The 18,555-nt window shown below is 45.5% G+C and overlaps 2 protein-coding genes across 2 annotated transcripts in view; both read right to left on the bottom strand.

Moving 5' to 3' along the window:
• Positions 1 to 1,239, bottom strand: part of gpc4 (glypican 4) — a 32,128-nt gene extending 30,889 nt beyond the window's left edge. Inside the window, exon 1 of the mRNA XM_084549445.1 lies at positions 295 to 1,239. Coding sequence (XP_084405571.1) covers positions 295 to 445 — 151 coding nt within the window. The 5' untranslated portion in view covers positions 446 to 1,239. The remainder of the gene's footprint in view (positions 1 to 294) is intronic.
• Positions 1,240 to 8,686: 7,447 nt separating this feature from the next.
• gpc3 (glypican 3) overlaps positions 8,687 to 18,555 on the bottom strand; it is a gene marked incomplete at its 5' end in the record, with an annotated part of 104,322 nt that continues 94,453 nt past the window's right edge. The window contains one exon of the mRNA XM_084549423.1: positions 8,687 to 8,894. Coding sequence (XP_084405549.1) covers positions 8,719 to 8,894 — 176 coding nt within the window. The 3' untranslated portion in view covers positions 8,687 to 8,718. The remainder of the gene's footprint in view (positions 8,895 to 18,555) is intronic.

The raw sequence follows: 18,555 nt of genomic DNA, 5'->3' as shown, positions 1-18,555 counted from the left end.
TAAACATTTTTTTTAAGTTAGTCGTGTTTAAGAAGTACCCAGCTAACTTAACTGTATGTTTGAGCAAACAAAAACGACAATATTAAGTTTAATTTCCACCAACTGCCGTTTAAGCTAACTATGCTAGCTTAAATTCGTTAGCCTTAGGATTACAGGGAGACCTCTGCGAGACCCGTGAGGAGGTGGAGGAGGGGGGGGGTTCCCTTACTTTGAACCCCACTTCTCTTAAAAGGGGTAAAAAAACACGCATAAAAAGGGCAAATAAATAAACGAATAGGTAAAAATAAAACTCACCGTTGATTCCTTTGTTGGGCACATCGTTAACATTGAAGCCCTTGGAGCTGTAAGCGTCGCGGACTTCGTTGCAGTTTTTCAACTTTTGCTCCGCAGCCCCCGACAACACAACCAGCGTGCAGACTACACACAGCACCGACAGCGTCTTCATTTTGTGTCCGTTAAAAGCAACTACTACCAGATTTATAAAAAAACAAACAATAAAAATAAAATAAAAAATACAATCGCTCAGGTGTGTTTACGTGTGCGTAAGCTAGGACAAAGTTTCAGTGACTCCCACGCCGAGTTTCCTCATGGAGACTTGATTTCTTCAGCTCAACAGATACTTCATTCACAGCAGCTCTGAACAACTCTGACTGAGAGTAGGAGGAGGAGGGAATTTAAAAAAAAAAAAAGAGAGAGAAAACACCGAAAAATACCTTAAATACTACTAAAAAAAACACGCCGGTATAAAAGCTACATGTATGTGCGAGAAATGTCGAGTTCCAGACTCGAGAAAACAAAACGCGACGAGGCGATAAAAGGTTTCGTACAAACTTTTCTCTCTCTCTCTCTCTCTCAGAGTTGAGGCAACTAACTATCACAGAGTCACACTGCTGCTGCTTTACAGCTTCGACGAAAGCATAAACCACGGCAGGACAGCAAGACTTGAGAGAGTAGTAGCAGTGGTGGGGAAAAAAGAAAGTTTGATTTCTTCTGTCTTTCTGTTTTTCCTTTTCTTTCCTCTTTCTTCTTCTTTTTTTTTTTGCTTTCTTTCCAGAAAAAAAAAACTCGAGAGGCCGTGGTTTTTCTGTAGTAGGACAGGACACTGTGCTGTTCGCTGGTCGTACTGGGATCCAGATGCGAGCAGGAGAAAAAAAAAAAAAAAAAAAAAGAAAAAGCCCAGGAGTGAGTGCGAGTTCCGGGGACAAAGACCTGGAGATCAGGAACACCAGGGGTGGAGCATGGAGCAGGCGCTGCAAACCTGGATCCCTCCCTCCCTCTCTCTTCCCCTCCCTCTCTCTTCCCCTCTTTAATGTCTAGACTAGAAGCAACCAGTGTAGAAAATCAGGACTGGAGCTCAGACCTGGCGTATCACTAAAGGTATGACCTAGTACTGGCCTCCTGCACAGAAATAAAGACCAACTTTTTGTTGGTTCTGAATCACAAACCTCTTCTCCTGCAGACCCCTGTTTGACCTGTGTTTTTTTTGTTTTGTTTTTAAGAGTACCTCCTTATCTGTTTTTACTGTCGGCGTGGAGATAACCACACTGATAAAAAACCCTTTTGAACTAAACAGACTTTCTTCTTCGTGTTTCTTTCACAGCCCCCTAACATAAATTAAGTGAGACAATTAGCGACTGTAACCCGTTTTCATTTCCCCTTCGCTCGGGAAACCGTGGGAAGCACCCCCCAAAAATGGACTAGGGGTCCCCCGAAGGCCACGAGAACCGCTGCGATTTCTAATATAAGCGTATCCAAAGTGTATTTATGTTACATCTCTGTTTATGTCGCACATAGTTTCCCAAATGCCTTCATGGCCAGGCACGGATAGGAAAGCTATTCTAGTAGTTTGTTTTGATCAAAACCTACCTAGTGTTACGGTAACCATGGAGTCAGAAATTACAGGTCTGCCGACACACAAACACAGGTCAGCCTCCGTCCTGTTAGCAACGGGGCACTCGTTCTTTCTGACGTGCAGCCGCCTGCCACACACCACGCCCGGTGTACACTACAGTAAACAGTCGACGTAAAAAACAAACAAAAAAGGACACGTATGAAACAATCAGATGGATCGGAAATGACCCTTTGGTCTCTTCCATCATTAGGAATTTGCTGTATCTGCTATCAAAGCTGCTCTCTGCCTCTGACCCTTGATCAACTTGCAACACCAAGGGGGGGAGAATGAGTTTATTTTTCATTGATAAGATAAAGTTGAATCAATGACGTGTTAAATTCAAACTGTCACTATAATCCATCAACCCCCCCCCCCACCGAGCAACTTCCAGCTTCCCTCAGCCGTAATCATCGATGTAATTCTTGAGAAACTGCAGATATTTAGACATAGAGTCCCAAATATGGGATGTTAAATTTGATAAGCTGCACGGTTCCTGCACATAGCCATGTATACAGACTCCTACGTTTTTAAAAAAAAATAAAAAAAGTAATCATAAGACTTTTTAACCTCTGCGTTTGAACATGCCTGGACTTGTGGGGTGCTTCTATGTGTGCGTTTGTGCACATGTTCGTTGGATTGTGAGTGGAGGGGGGGGGTGTGTGTGGGGTGGCACTCAGCAAAATGACATTCCTCCTTTTGTGTCCACATTCCTCAGGCGGCTCCATTCATTCTGTGTGACTGCGGCTGCTGCAGGGGAAGCCAGGGGTTGCTGAGGAGCAGGAGGAGGAGGAGGAGGAGGAGGAGGAGGAGGAGGAGGATGCTGGAGCTGTGTGCATGGGAGAGCGTGGGCCCGGCGCTCCACTCAATGGGCCAACAAAAGGTAAGAAAATGGTCCAGTGCCATGGTAATTAGACATGAATGAGCTTTGAACGACATGACATGTCTCAAGGCTTTTTCTCCGTGGCGGAGGAATTTCAGCATCCAGCTTGGTAAAAAAAAATAAATGTGGCGCCCATACACTCTCAAGCACCTGAATTACATTGTTATTTTAATTTATATGCGTCGTTTGATGACCCCTCTGATTTGAAAAAGGTGCCTGAGCCATTGCATTTTTCTGCGCGACCATGAAAATACATATTCACGGTGAGTCGGTCACTCAGGCGGAAAAGGCAGCAATTCCTACTGGTCAGCCGTTCTCACTGTTCCTGCTGACTAACATCAAATTGACCTTTCACTCTCATAATGCGGGCTGTTTCAACATCGCCCCAATATTACCCTAAGAAAACACGTGAACTCTGCATTTCAATAGGCCTGTTTGCCCATTCTCCTGCCTCGCATTAGCATTCAGAGTATAACCCCCCATCCTGGGTTAGCTGCTGCTCTCTCTGCAGCCAGCGTTTGCTCATCTCCTAATAATCAGCCATCTCTTTTCCATCTTAAAAGCTGCAATCCAGCTCAGGAAAGAAAAGCACAGCTGGATAATAATGGTGTTTTTTATCCAGGTCTGCTGAGCGGAGGGTGCGTGGGTGTGAAAAGTTACAGCATAGCCTCGGGACGCAGAAACAGGATTTTGAAGTGTGCTTGCGGTGACAGGCGTGTTACGTGAGGAGCTGCGAGTGACTGACCTTGTAAAGAAAGGCAGGCGGGCTTTAAAAATGGAGACGAAACACAAACAATTAGGGCTAATGAACCTTTCATTGTCAACGCTGCGGAGAGGCGTCTCGTACCTGGTCGAGGTGAATCTCCAGAGGGACTGGGTTCAGCGTGGAGAAACCCCACAGAGAGGGGCAGAGAGCAGACCGTGTGCCCAGAGTAGTCCATCATCTGCTGGGAGTGAAAAATACAGATCCAAAGGAAAACACACATGGTTCACATGCTGCTTTGAGGATTCAGAGAACTACGAGCGCAGTCTAGAGACACATAAATTACATGATTCATGAAGGGCTTTGAAGTGGATCAGAGAGTGAAAAGCACAGAAAGTAACATACTGTCTATACTTGCAACATAAAGCGTCCCACTCGTAACCTCTGCTGCATGCATTCCACTTTCTCTTCAGTTTGTCTCACAATTAAAGGACAATTCCACCACAAACATGCAAATCCGCGACCTCCAAACTACACTGTTACCTCAGTTAACAACGTCCCACTTTTTGCAGACCGGCGTTGGACAACGTAATAAGACATGTTGCAGAGAAGAGAGTCACGGCTACCCTTTTGTGTGAATAGAATCAGTTTAACAATCTATTTTCTCATTCTGTCCACATTTTAAATGTCATTAAACTTAACTTAATCAGCCTGACACAGGACTCTACGTCCATATTATCCTACTTCTTGCTGAGAGGTAGGTTATGAGGCTTTGTTTTGACTCTGTTAATCAGCAGTGAATGACTTCTGCTCACATGGAAGCTGTGGTAGGAGCGTTTCACTTAACGTTTTTCACACCTGTATGGAAGGTTAACTGAGGGTTATATCTTTAAGTGGACTAACAGATTGCACACTTGCATTGGTGTCATCCATTCCTCCGCCTGTATTTTTCATTAACGTACCTACGCAGCTAGCTTATTAAGACGACATTATCATGCCTATTAAAGGGGAACTACCGTTTTTTACAACCTGGACCTTATTTCTGGCATATAATATGAGAATAGCACTAGCGTATCATAACAAAATATTGGTGAAATTAACGAGTTTCGCGGCAGATAATGCGTTGTTTAGAGGCTGCGTTTCGGTGCCCCCATCACTCCCACTATATGGATATACGCGGCGCTCTGCTGGAGCTAAATATCTTCTGAAGGACTACAAATGACACCAAACTTATATGGGTGAGTAAACGGTCGTATTTTAAGCAAGAAATAAGGTCCAGGTTGTAAAAAATGGTAGTTCCCCTTTAAGGTCTGATTGGTCAGTTGTACACATAAAAATAAACCAGTTCAGATGTGTGGGCGGTGATTCTGACTTTACTCCTGGATGTAGCATCGGTCAAAGTGAAAAAACTACCAAGATTGTGGCTGAGACAGAAGTGAGCTGCATCTTCCAGATTTTCAAAATTTTTCTAATGATTTCTATACCTTTACTTTTGTGTAAAGTACTAGACACCCAGTTATCTCACTCAAAACAGAAGTTGCAGTTCAGCCTGGTGCACTGTGGCTGCTGTCGGTGTACAAATTGGTAGCTGTTGTTTGTGCGATGGATCACTCCCTGATTGTTGAAAGCTGTGCAAAGTCTAGAGAAGAAGCCTCGGGTCTTTGATGCGGAGGAGCTGACACCGAAAAAAACTTATGATGACTGGATTCCGTTCTGATATTGATGGCGGCGTTGCTGCAGCGGGATTACCTTGACGTGAGCTTACATCATCCGGCGCTGAAAAAGATACAAGCCGGCGTGTTTTTTCAGGCTCAGACTGAAGGGCTACGTGCAGACCGGAGGCGAATCTGTCTGGATTCTCAAGTCAGATCTTTATTTATCACTGTTATTAGAGGTGATCAGTTTGGATTTGGGTGACATCACCGGTGTGTCTAAATGGGTTGCTGTGGTAACAACTTAAACATCAGTAACTGCAGAAGCCTTCCCCACAACGTGCCAGCAGACAGTTTATCTCTCCATGTCGCTCCTCCATGCTGCTCTGCTATTAGCATCACTCCTGTCACTCATTGTTGTTGCATGTGTGGCTGCGAGTGACACAAAAGACATCTGTAGAGAGATCCTAATTGGAATCACACCCGAATGTAGATTGAGTTCAGCAGCAATTCACAGGATTTATTTGGTGTCCAGACTTTCTAAATTCAATCTGGTTTGAGCTGGCGGTCTGAACACGGCCATGGCCCATCCTGTGCTGCTGTTTAGCAACAGCTGCTGCTGAGGAGGAGGAGAAGGAGTGGGAGGGCTGTGCGTTGCTATCTCACGGCTGGGTGTGGTCAGAAGTACAACAGACAATGGTGGGTGCGGTCAGGGGTGAAGCCCAAAAGACTTGAGTGCAGAGATGTCAAGGGAGTGACACCTTCTAACACCTTGTTCTAACACAATGATTTGATCAGTTCTTCTTATTTTAAGTAACAAGGTTAGTCTGGATTGGAAGCCACCCCACCCACAACATTTTTTGCGGCAGACGTGATCTGGAGTAGCTCCATTGGGAACCGATTATGCTCCGGGAAAGATCTAGAAGTCAGATTGTTTGGTTGGACTTTATGCACTGATGGATGGAAGAGCAAAAGTGAGTCATACTGAGTCATACTGAGTCATCTGAGCGTCGTGGAGATGAATTTGTTTACAACAAAATGGCTCTGGTTGGTTGGAGGACTATTCGATTACATGTAGAAGTGTTTCTTTATTTACAGACTCATACTCCGTGTCGTAGACTGAGAGTTTGTCTACAATGTGGCCCCACTGACATAACTTTAGCAAAATTGTGGAGAAAAAAAAAATTTCCACACAAAAGATGTGTGCATTCACATTTTTACTTGGTTTTCTCACCAGTTTCAAATGAGATACTCAAGCGCCCAAGAAGAAATGAAGCATTTCAATTAAAGTCTGGCAGCTGTGAAGGAGTTTGTTGTAAATCAAATCTGGCCAAACCACACATACACAGCACTGATGGAGCTGATCAGGTTTATAATTTCGCCCTAAACTCAATAATAAATTAGTCTGGTGTAGCCAAGTTTGAGCAGGCTTCTAGACTAGTAATGAATAGCAAATGAGCATTTTTATTTTTGGACTTTAACCTTGACTGTTGCTTATTTAGGCCTGAATATTCAACATTTAAGATAAAATCAATTTTTCTGACGCTTCAACATTGGATGCTCTTGAAATTGGACTCGTGAGAGACTTGTTACAACTTAAAACTGCAGTCAATATAAATTTGAAATCCAAATTTTCATGACTGGTTTAATAGGGGAATTACCATTTTTTACAACCTGGACCTTATTTCTGGCATAAAATACGATCGTTTACTCACCCATATAACTTTGGTGTCATTTGGAGTCGTTCGGAGGATATTTAGATCTGCATATATCCATATAGCGGGAGTGACTGGGGCACCGAAACGCAGCCTCTAAGTAACGCATTATCTGCCACGAAACTCATTGGTGAAATGACGGGGAATAGCACTAGTGTATCATAACAAAATATTGATGAAATGAATGAGTTTCAGGGCAGATAATGCGTTATTTAGAGGCTGCGTTTCGGTGCCCCAGTCACTCCCACTATATGGAAATATGCGGATCTAAATATTCTCAGAACGACTCCAAATGACACCAAAGTTATATAGGTGAGTAAACGATCGTATTTTATGCCAGAAATAAGGTCCAGGTTGTAAAAAATGGCAATTCCCCTTTAAATGGGGTTAATATCACTTCACACACAGATACACACACATCACCAAAAACCCAAAACAGTAAAACATGTTTATTTTACATCAAACTTTCCCAAATCAGCATTCAAATGTAAAAACACACCTCTGTGCATTCATTTTTATCAGCCTTCGGACTGATCATAACAGAGCTCCATCAGGTATAACCGATTAAATGAAGCGGCCCTGCGACTTGTTTCAGGGCTCCAGTGTCAGGTCTTAGCGGTTCAATCGGCTGCGTGTGCAACAGCGCCATCCTTTTACTGCTATTACTCACACCTGTGCTCCTGCTCCTGATATGACGAAGTCAAACAGTCCACTGTGAGCACAGTCTGCGCTCGCAGCTGCAGAGCCGGGCTGGGTGGCAACGGCACTTTCAGCTTTTAATTAGTGTCCGTCCACACATCCATCACATGTCTTCCAGTGTAAACAGCCGGGGAGCTGCACTTCATTTTTCACCGCACCTCATTTTGAAAACCAAACTAAATTAAACAAACAATAAAAATAAATAAATAATAATAAAAAAAAAAATATCTGACTTCTGGTTTTCAACCAAGCACACAGAAAAAACAAGTGATTAAATACCGAGGCGAGACTCCTGAAAAAATGTGTGAGCCAAACCAAAAATGCACACATAGGTTTTTATACATATTCATACTGCGTATTACTGCTCGCTTTATGCGCGGTGCTAAAGGAATAAACTAACAACTTGCTGCAATGCATCACAGTCCAGCCAATAACTCAGACTACAAACCCATATGCTGATATCACAACATACATCTGTACAGTTGTCAGGCTCATCTGGAGACTGATGATAGCCCTACAGTCAAAATAACATAATAATAATAATAAAAAAGCACCAGCATTACAAAATAAAGCAAACAGTGATGATGGGAGTGTGTGGGGGAATCAGTCAGAAATAATTTAGCTATCACTAGCACATAAACAATCAGCGAGAAAGACAGATTTAAATAGTAGCAGAGCATTTTAAGGAAGGAGTGCATCTTTAAATATATGTGATTCACCGCAGCCTTCGGGGGGAGAAGGAGCTCGCGAAAACTCCCCCAGCTTAAGGTTGGCCCTGGCAGGAGATCATTCGCTGAGGGAAAATGACAGCAGCTGACTTCTGCTTGTTCTTCCAGCTTGTTCCTGCAGGCCAATAACTCAAGACTGAGAGTGGGAGCATTTTAAAAAGGTTTACAGGTCCAAAGCTGTCCCCATCATTTTGTTACTGTACAGACGATGTCAGTGTGAGAGGAGGTGAGGCAACGGGGAGAAAAGTCGGAAGGTTTGTTATGTACATAACGCCACAGGTTTATCTAGAGTGCTTTAATAGCTTTGTTAAGAATATCCAGATTTTGAATTCACCCAAACAGGTTCTTTTTGAGACTGAAAAAGAGAAAAATGTAGGATATTCTGTTGTTTTCCTCCAAAAGGTGTGTCACTGTCCACACAGTTTATACCGAACCCTACAGGAAAAGAGGTCAGTGGTGACGAAACAGGACCAGAGCTAACGTCACAGGGAGGGCCGGGACCAGGCGACTCCTCCACAGCGGAGCCGCAGGTGAGGAGGCGCCTCCGACCCCACCTGCGGCCAGCCGAGTTGTCAGCAGCTGCTCCTGGAAGGTGAAGTCGTCCATTGCCAGGTTATCGGAAAGGTCTGGGGGGGAGACAGACAGAGGCGGGAGATGATGAGGGAAGGCGGAGGAATGAAAAATATGAGAGGAGCAGGAAAAGGGATGGAGACAATTAGAACTAACATTGTCACAAAAGCTGAAAAACACATGTCTGTCCTCCTTTCGCATGATGTCTTACACAGCTGTAAAAACAGTGTTACATCGGGAGAAACCCAAGCTCCGCATATAACCAGATGTTGCATGTTATTGTTGCAGACACATGCCGAAACACACAGACATAAATTCTTACTGAGAGTGAGTGCTGAAATGTGGATTTAAGTGGTTAGATGGCGAAAAACAAAAAAATAAAAATAAAAACCACAGGGACTGCATGAGCTCATGTCTCACGATCTGAAACGACTCAAACATTTTACTGATTTGTGTCATTCGTCTTTGGTAGAAAGTAACAAACTTTACAGTGTTTACATCACCACGTTCACGTTCTGATTTTACAGATCTCAGTATTTTAGGCATCGGGGGTTTGTTTGCAAAGCTCAAAAACTCAAACTGAGTTTTTGATTACAACATGGAAAATTCAGTTTCGTTCCAAGGCAGTAAGGCTATTTGCCGGTGTCAGGGCGCTTGGTGTCCTACACCATCGGGTCTAGTCGTCTACTGTTCAGATTCTGAATAAGTCAACCAGAGAGCTCTTAAATTCAAATTCAAATTCAAATTCAAAATGGGCTTTATTGGCATGAAAGTTTCTTAAAAAACAATATTGCCAAAGCAAAGCATTAAAGTACAATACAATAAATCAAAGATATATACATTATGAACATTATATTAGTTATATACAGTGTGTGTGTGTGTGCGTGTGCCTCGATCACTCACTGTCCCTCAGGGTGTGGCATGTTAATACATACTGGGCAGCCAGGTGTGCCCGCTCTCCTTCTCCGAGGAGTATTTTGTAATTTGGAGAGGTCGTCCAGCTCTTTGAAATCTGGTACCAAAGAGCTGAACTTGTTCCAATAAATTTCTCTAGTGTCATTAAGTTTTGTACATTGGAGTCTCTGACTGGCTGATCATTTTAGAGAACCAATGCACTGGCAGAAAAATGGATGTGACAAAACTAAACAATAAAGGGCACACATAAAAGGCTCTTCTCTTCATTCCCAACTGATCACCATGATTTAGCTCTTGAGGCCTGCTCTGTACAATGCCTTGCTGCTCCTCCTAGTCTCCTAGATATCAGTAGCTCTTCCGATTTCCCCTTTAGAATAGCAGATACAGGTGAGGTGGTTAGCACAGTAACAGGACGACTGGGCCTTTCTGTGTGGAGTTTGCATGTTCTCCCCGTGTGGGTTCTCTCCAGGTACTCCGGCTTCCTCCCATCGTCCAAAGACATGCTCGTTAGGTTAATTGGTGATTCTAAATTGGCTGTAGGTGTGAGTGTGTCAGCCCTGCGATAGACTGGAGACCTGTCCGGGGTGTACCCCACCTCTCGCCCGGTGACAGCTGGGATAGGCTCCAGCCCCCCCTCCCACCTCGCAACAGAAGATGAATGAATGAAATGTCACAGCATTTCCATGTTCCACGGCTGTGAATAACACAAGGGGACCATTCATATTCACTCTCGTGGCCAGTTCAAAGGCACAAAAATACAACCAGGATCAATGGAGGCAGCCAGAGGTGCAGTGTTTCCAAACTGTGACAAGATAGCTTAGCTTGAAGTTTATTTTAATTATGGTTGCCCTGAGGAAGACTTGGTAGAATTGTTAGACATTTTGGGAAATGTCCTTCTTGTCACTTTGAGTGTTTGAGTGTAGAGATAGTGGGAGGTGCTTAGCTTAGCTTAGCTTAGCTTAACTTAGCTTAGCTTAGCAAACATACTGGAGGCGCAGGGGCAAACTGCTAGCCAGCCACTCCATTGCTTAAACCATAAGAGCACCTCTCCTGTTTACCAAGAAATATTACAGTACTGCAAAACTACAACTTGCAACAATTTCTGGGTGGAAATGCCAGAGGCTCCAGCCCCCCAGCCACCCTCTAGAGGGTAAGCAGTAATAGAGAGAATGTATATTATAGATTTTTAAACTTTGGACTAAGTACAAAAAAAACAAAAACATATTATTTCCCCATATTATTTCTTCCAGAAACATTTTTATCCCAGACGTACAGGTCTGAGGCTCATAGCAGAATCAACAGAAACACTGTGTTTGTGAGTACAAAACACCAATGTCCTTTAGATCTAATAAAACAGTTCTGCTTCTCAGTCTAAAATGAAAAAAATCAAACAATTGCCATAGTCAGAGGAGCAGTCATGCCGCAGTCCTGTCAGGAGACACTCATTCAGCCACTCCCACGTGCACCTATTATTTATTTTTGTGCATAACTCAATGGATAACTGTTTTCATTATGTCGTTAATCATACGCGGTGTATAGTGCGTCAGCGGCCAGGACTCAAATGGCATCAGGGACGGTGTGGAGTTTGTGCGAGTCTGCCAGTGGTGATACCATCCAGTGAAAGCAGACTATAATAACTTTCACCTTTCTCTCCACAGCCGCTGGAAAGATGCCCTCGAGCGGGGCAGTTAACTCATTTTCTCCAGTGGGCTGTGCTGTGGATGTGAGGCAGAGCTTTTGCTGAATAATGACCAAGAAAGCCTTGTTTAGACAAATATAAGTTTTCAGTTTTCCATGACGATTTCCTTTCCGTCTTGTACTTCCTTCTTCTCCATCTGTTCTGTACGCTGCGGTGACTTCATGTTCACCTGCTGCTCTGCTCCTACTGCCGTCTCACAGCTCTGCATCCACAGCTGTTCCCCTGACGCTGAGCAGATCTTCCTCCCTATATATATGTGTGTGTGTGTGTGTGCGACATATTCTGTCCTGCTTTGTCTGGCAAAAAGCTGCAAGAGAGACTGAAATAAAAAAGTTTGAGTTATGAGAAAGGCCGGGAGGATATCAGTAATAAAGCAGCACTATAGTCAGGAACGCCAGGTATGAGCTGAGATGTCCCCTGTCAGGCCAGACGCAGAGCACCTTTCCAACCCACACACACATATAAAAGTGGATTTCTGACACACCGTCCCCCTCACATAGACTGGGTGGCTGTGCACGTATACATAAACACACACACTCGTGTCACATCCGAACTCCTAAAAATATCAGATTGCTCCTAATTGAATTAGCTGTCTCATCTGATCTGTGTACTGTTCTCCCTTATGGGAGTGTTCGAGTGGGAGGAGGTGGCTGATCTGAGCCACTGTGCGATCAGAGAGAGAGCAGTCAGGAGTCTGACGAAAGCCTTGCCCCGCTCTGCCTGAGTAGAAACACAGAAAATGGGGCCCTTTCTCCTGAACGTCTTGTGCCCGCGGGCCCTCAGCTGCCAGGCACCATCTTAAGCAGAGGAGCGAGGCAAATAAATAAACTTCCAAGGCACCAAACTGCATCTCATCCGAATTTCTTTGCAGTTACGACATTGTTTGAATGCCGGCCAGGGGACAATTAACTTTTTTTCTCCTCCTGTGTCCTCTGACATGGCAGTGGGCAGACATTCTCTGGGGCTCTGAAAGAACGATTTGTCACTGTCGACAGCGGCGCACTGTACTGCCGAGCCAATTAAGCTCAAGGTGCAATTCGATACAGCTTTTATATACACTGCGGATAAGAGGGAGGGCGGGGGGCTTGCGCGTCTGCATTTGTGCGTTTGTGTGCGGATGATTGAGTGGGGTGTGCGCGCCCGTCCCTATGGGTGTTTGTGAAAAAGCCAGAGACAAAGTGGAGGAGCATTGTGTTGGTGTGCTTTACAGCGGTAATAATGCGAGTGAAAAGGGAAAAAGAAAAAGTCCCAGGCTCTGGAAAAAAAAAAAACCTCCCTAAAAGCAGGGGGAAGAGGTTCTTTCTTGCAAGTTTAAACACTTCGACATGAGCAGCACCACAGAGGGGCCTTGTTCTGGAGGATTTAAAAACAACCCAACGGGGACTGAACACTATGCAAACTTAGATCCCCTGCACTCCTACGCAGGGCTGGGACTAATAATATCCTGGTATAATTAGTGATGAACACCTGTGCCTGTGTGAGTGTAGGAAAGTACAGACAGAGTGAAAGTGAACCGTAGGAAAACACAGGGAGAAGTAATGCGGATTCTTTTCTTCTCTTTTCCATTCAGGGCCTTTTGGGGAGGAGCCAGGGTTAGTGGACAGACAGAGACAATTAGGCAAATAGATGGATAACTCCCGGCTATAAATAGAGCCACAGTCCCAACTGTGATTAATGCGAGCAGTGTGGGCTATTGTGGCTTTCAGCCGAACAGAGCCCTCCTCCTGCTCATCCATTCAAGCCTTCCATTTGGAGGCTATCACTCTGCAAAGGACGCCACCTTGCTAGCGTACCCCTGCTAGCGTTATCGTGGCCTTATGAGCTCGAGTTACAACCCGGGGGGAGAGGTCAACAGTCCAACCATTGATAAGTAATGCTAAAGTCTCTGGACTAAGAATGAGCAGGCATGGCCGTCACATGTGAGCCAAAGAGCGGGGTAGCATTCAGGCCTTATGTTTTCTTTAGCGAGAGCACAGACCAATATATCTGAGCATTGCGTTTTCTTTAGAGGGGAGCGGATGTTTGTTTGGACCCCCCCCACCCCCTCACCCCCAGACGGGTCAAATGGTAGCTGGAGCATGTGCGCATGTACATGTGTGTGTTGTGTCTGTCTGTCTTTCCAAAGGAGGACAGAGGGTTGAGGGAGGGGAGGGGAAGGGAGTCTGGAGTTTTGTTTTCAGCCGAGCTCCGTGCCCGAGGCTCGTCGTTTACAGTTTGCAGTTGTCACAACAAGCAAACTATGTAGAAAAAATTGCAACACTGTCGTAGAGAAGCCACATTTCCCGGCGCACGGCAACTTCAGGTGCAGATTACATGTTTCAAAACAACAGGAAATGGGTTAAGTCGTGCTGCCCCACACTGTCTGTAAACATGTTGCTTAAATTTAGCTGAGTGCCTTTTTAGTCTACGGCGCTTCAGTGGCCAGCTGACACATTATTATAACCCCTCTTGCGAGTGTGTACCTTCATGGTACAGTACAGTTTATTCAGTACATGTGTGCTACGCACAAAGGCCTTTTTTTGGTCGGATAAGTATGTGGAATGTTAAGTCTCCAAACACAGGTGCTTCTTATGAAACGGGAGAGATGGTTTAGATTGCTGCTACATTGGCAGACGATGTGTGCACATAACACACCTAAGCTGGTCAAATTTGATCGAGGTTTTCAAGATTCAACGGCTTAGAAGATGTTATGGTTTCCGAGGTAAAACAAATATTTTATCACTCGTCTCATCTCCGCAGAGCAAACTATTCACTTGGATATAAAACTCAGCAAATTCAGACACCGAGGGGCCGGTGCGCACATGCGTGTCTGCGTGTGCAGTCCTTTGAGAAGAGCCGCCCCTACAGCTGCAAAGAAGACAATGGTTCTGTAAAAACATGATAGGAGCTGCTGAATTCATCGCGTCTTATCTGGTGGAGGCTGACTGATAAGAAGCTGGGCTGTAATTATTGGCTTGTTGGTCACAGTCTACAACTCCGGGACCTGGCTGTTTGTCCCGGGACACTGCTGATTGAGAGCTGGATGGGAACCGAGGGAGCGGTGCGGGATGCCTCTGTCCATGGGCTGGCGGGAATGTGACCGTCTGCCTCCACACCCACAGGCCGACCACAGGGGCGCTCGGAGAGGCTGGGAATGTCGGGCCAAGACAAACGGGACGCCCAGAGGAGGCCCTGCCCCTGGCCTTTGCAACAGCCCTGCTCTCTGAGCTGTTCTGGCCTCCCAACTTCCCCAACACTCACTGTTATTCTAGGCCGAGAGACCCTCCCACACAAAGGGCAAGAGAGTAAGACAGGGAGACGTGATGCCAAAGAATGCCAAGAATATAAAAAGAGATAATGCAGTTCATTAATTTCTAAAAAGGAAAGGTGGAAAATTGAGTAAATGGAGTTAGGCAGCATGGGGAAGATTGGGAAAACACTTAAAATGCCGGAGGAGAAAAAAGAAAGAAAGACAGATGGTTCACTGGGTCCAGAATGTCCAAGCTGAATATTGAATGTGTGGGCTTGCTCCGATAAGAAGAGAATACGCCCTGTCAAGAGGGGAAACCCAACATATCACGGACACGTTCTAAATCGTGGCTTGCGGAACAAATGGAAGTCAACACCTATTAATTAACATGGTCAGTGAAGGGAGGTGGCGTCGCTGAGGGGACGATCGGCGTGTTGCACCCATCGGCCTCTCCCTGTGCCGTCCAAATTAGATTTACTCCAATGTATTTATAGTCTCCGCTTCCAGTAACAGCTAATATGATCACAGAAAGGGGAACAGAGAACGGGCTCGAAGAGAAACGAAAACGCTCAGGAGAGGGGGGCATAAATTTTAACGGAGAACTGTTCGCCGTGCCGTCGCTGTGAGGGTGGAAAGTGTGTGCACAAGCGAGAGAGAGAGAGGTAAAAAACCATAACAAATCAAACGTACAAAGAGCTGATTCTGCGCTGAGGGCAAGGGGCTCGTTTCGGGGAGGGGAGCTCTCGCTGCTGCGTACAGAGACGGCCTGTGAACCGGCTCAGAGGTCGATGCTGATGGAGGGTCAGAGGTTGGCAGGGAGTGCCATTCGAGGCCGTTCCTGGCGAGACGGGACAATGGCGGTTCTTATCAGAGCCGGAGAGCGAAAGAGAGAAGCAGGAGTGGTTGTGCATGGAGCCGAGCCAATGGCCAGAGGGTCAATGTTTGGCCTGGGGGACATCCTAGTCCTGGTCAGGGAGCCTCAGAGGAACACATTCTTTACATACTATCTTTATCTTCTTATAATGAGGGAAGCTGACATCCCACACGTGTTTACATTCTCCTCCTGGGTCCAGCAGTCAGCCCGGTGAAGGAAATATAGCTGGCAGATTGAGAAATGTTTGTTGTGCAAATGCGGCTGCCAACAAACAAGCAGAATTCTCCCCACATTCCTGTCATAGAAATACAGCCACGAGTGACAATTTGGCTGGTCTGACTGTACACACAGAGAGCTCCTGTGGAGCGGTTTCACTATCTGTCAGCTCTTTTTAGTGGTTTGCCTGCGGTTTCCTCCAGCAGCTCGGAGTCTATTGACAGCATGACTCCTGCAATGTTCACTGCATCATCGAGTTACTTTGAAGAATGGGCTGCAAAAAGAGAGACGGAGCGGGCAGAGGAAGGGAAAAAGATGGACACAGGGAACGTTTAAGACAACCCAGGTGATAGTAGAGGGTTAACGTGTAAAATGCATACCACACAAACCCTCCACCGAGCTTTTAAGACATTCCCACAAAATGGCTTCTGTGTGTCGCTGCGGCGGCGAGCAGCAGAGCGGCGGGCCTCGAGAATGGCCCCGCTGTGTGCAGAGTGTTTGTGGACTGTGGCTGAGCTGATGGACACGACCCAGGAACGGGCCTGGAATCAATTTTGCGCGTCCAAAAAGTGCCTGTGAATGTAAATAAAGCTCTTGAGCAAACAAACGCTTTTCAGAGAGGCACACACAAACACGGAAAAAAGAAAAAAAGCACGGGCCTACGAAATGAATCAAATGCTGGTGGGCCCCCCTCGTGTAGACGATGAGAACCCAGTCGGCTCTGTGAGCTTGAATCCACAGAAATTTAAACCAGGGCTCTTCTTCCTGCCTCCTGGCTAATCTTAAGGGTTTTATCCCTGGATTGATTTGAGAAAGCTCCATGGTGGAAGACCAACAAGGGCCCAATAAGAGGGTAATTTCATCCCCCCTGATTCTTTCCTCCCTCTTTTCCCGTTCCTTTCCCATCTTCCAACTCTACTGCCACCACTCTCAGGCCCAGAACCGGGGACACACAGGGCCCTGTGGCCGGCTCCGGCAAGAACAAGCTTGCAAAAGTGCAGCTCTTCCTAGCCAGGCCTGTTTACACAGATGGTGGCAAGCTTCATTATTTTTGTGAGGGGCGTGGAGGAGGTGGGGAAGGAGGAGGATTGGCTGATTTTACAGAGGTTGTTTATCAGCTCAAGGAGGGATGGTCGTAGAGAACATTGGGTCAGAACATTTCAAGTGCGTTGCGTATTATCATCCCCTCCACCAGCACCCATCCCTTTCAACATCTCTGCCTCTCCCACAGATTGTACACTTTCATCGGTTTAGGCCTTCCACAGAAATATTATGTGTCCATTATACAAAACAGTTATTAGTTTATGTTCATCATCAATCACCTAAAGCATAAGCAGATTTTAGCTGGCTGAAGAATGAGCGCTGTGTCAGCCAACGATGAGAACAGCGGGCGTTCTGTCCAAATCTCTCTCTGGAATGTAGATTTTGTTTAGCGGCGAGGATGCAGATCACCTTAAAGTGAGCAACAACAGCTGTTCTTTTATTTGTGTCTCTCATATTCCCATGGAAAAAAATTAAAATATAATTGTGCTGTTTTATAGCCGCACTCATGGTGCATTCCATCCAAACCAAAGCTTTCCTCTGTTGAAAATCTTTGAAGGAGTTTTGATTGTTTGCTAATGTTTCTGGTTTGGTCTGCAAGTATGCTGTCATAGACACAACACTGGGAAATGCTCACAGTGACGATGCCAGCATGCTGATGTTAACCAGGTGCAGTATGAAGTTTGTAATCATAGTTTAGTGTGTTAGCAAGCTAACAATTGCTATGTAATACACCAAACACAGTACAGCTGAAATTGAGACATTTAGCACAATCTATTCATCGTGCTGCATGCAGGTTTAGAGCATATCATCCTGCACCGTAGGCCGTCATGCACCTCCCTGGAAATGCAGCCACACATTGCGCCAGTGCAGACCGCAACTTTCACCGGTTCAGAATGCATTGCCTCCTCCACGTCTCAGTTGCTGGACAAGCACAGAAGATTAGCCCTCTTTCTGCCTGCCAAACCAATTACTCAGACGTCTTCTCTGTTTTCTGTGTTGCAGTGATTTCGGCGAAACATGAGCCGCTCGTTCCAATCACCATTGTTTATAGCACTCGAAACTCAACACAGCGGACTAGCGGGAGACTCGCTTTTTAGCAGCACAATTACGGATCAGTGCAGACGCACTAGCTCACAAGTATAAACGCTCACGACGGCCTATACCTGCAACGTCTATGGGGTAGATGAACCAAGCTACACTTCTATTATGGCTAATAAGAAAATGTCTCATGTCAAGACAGTACCTGCTGTTAACAAACTGCGATCAAGGGGCGGCTATGTCTCACCAGGTAGAGCATGGTCCATGAAAGGTTCAATCGGCACATGGGCCATGTGCCGAATGTGTGCGCACTTGTGTAAACAAGAGGGAAAAAGTGAGTGTAAAGAACTTTGTGTACCAATATATAGAAAAGCATGATATATACCGATCAGGCATAATATTATGACCACCTTCCTGTAGGTCTTCCTCCAAAGCAGTTCTGGCTCATCAGAGAATGGACGTGGACCATCTGAGGGTGTCTGGCAACAGGATGTTGTTAGTGTGGGGGGCCTTTGGGTCCTATGGGTTGAGGGGAGGGGCCTCTGTGGATCATCCCACAGATACTTTGGAGGCCAGGTCAACACCTTGTGCTGTTTTTCATGTTTTTTTGAGTTGTTCCTAAAGCGTTTTTGTGTCTGTGTGTGTGTGTCAGGCTGCATCCTGCTGGGGATGGCTGCTGCCATCAAGGAGTGTCATTGCTAT

Source organism: Chelon labrosus (assembly GCF_963514085.1).
Source record: "Chelon labrosus genome assembly, chromosome: 8".
In the NCBI taxonomy this organism is placed as follows: Eukaryota; Metazoa; Chordata; class Actinopteri; order Mugiliformes; family Mugilidae; genus Chelon; species Chelon labrosus.
This window is presented reverse-complemented; position numbering and strand designations above follow the sequence as displayed.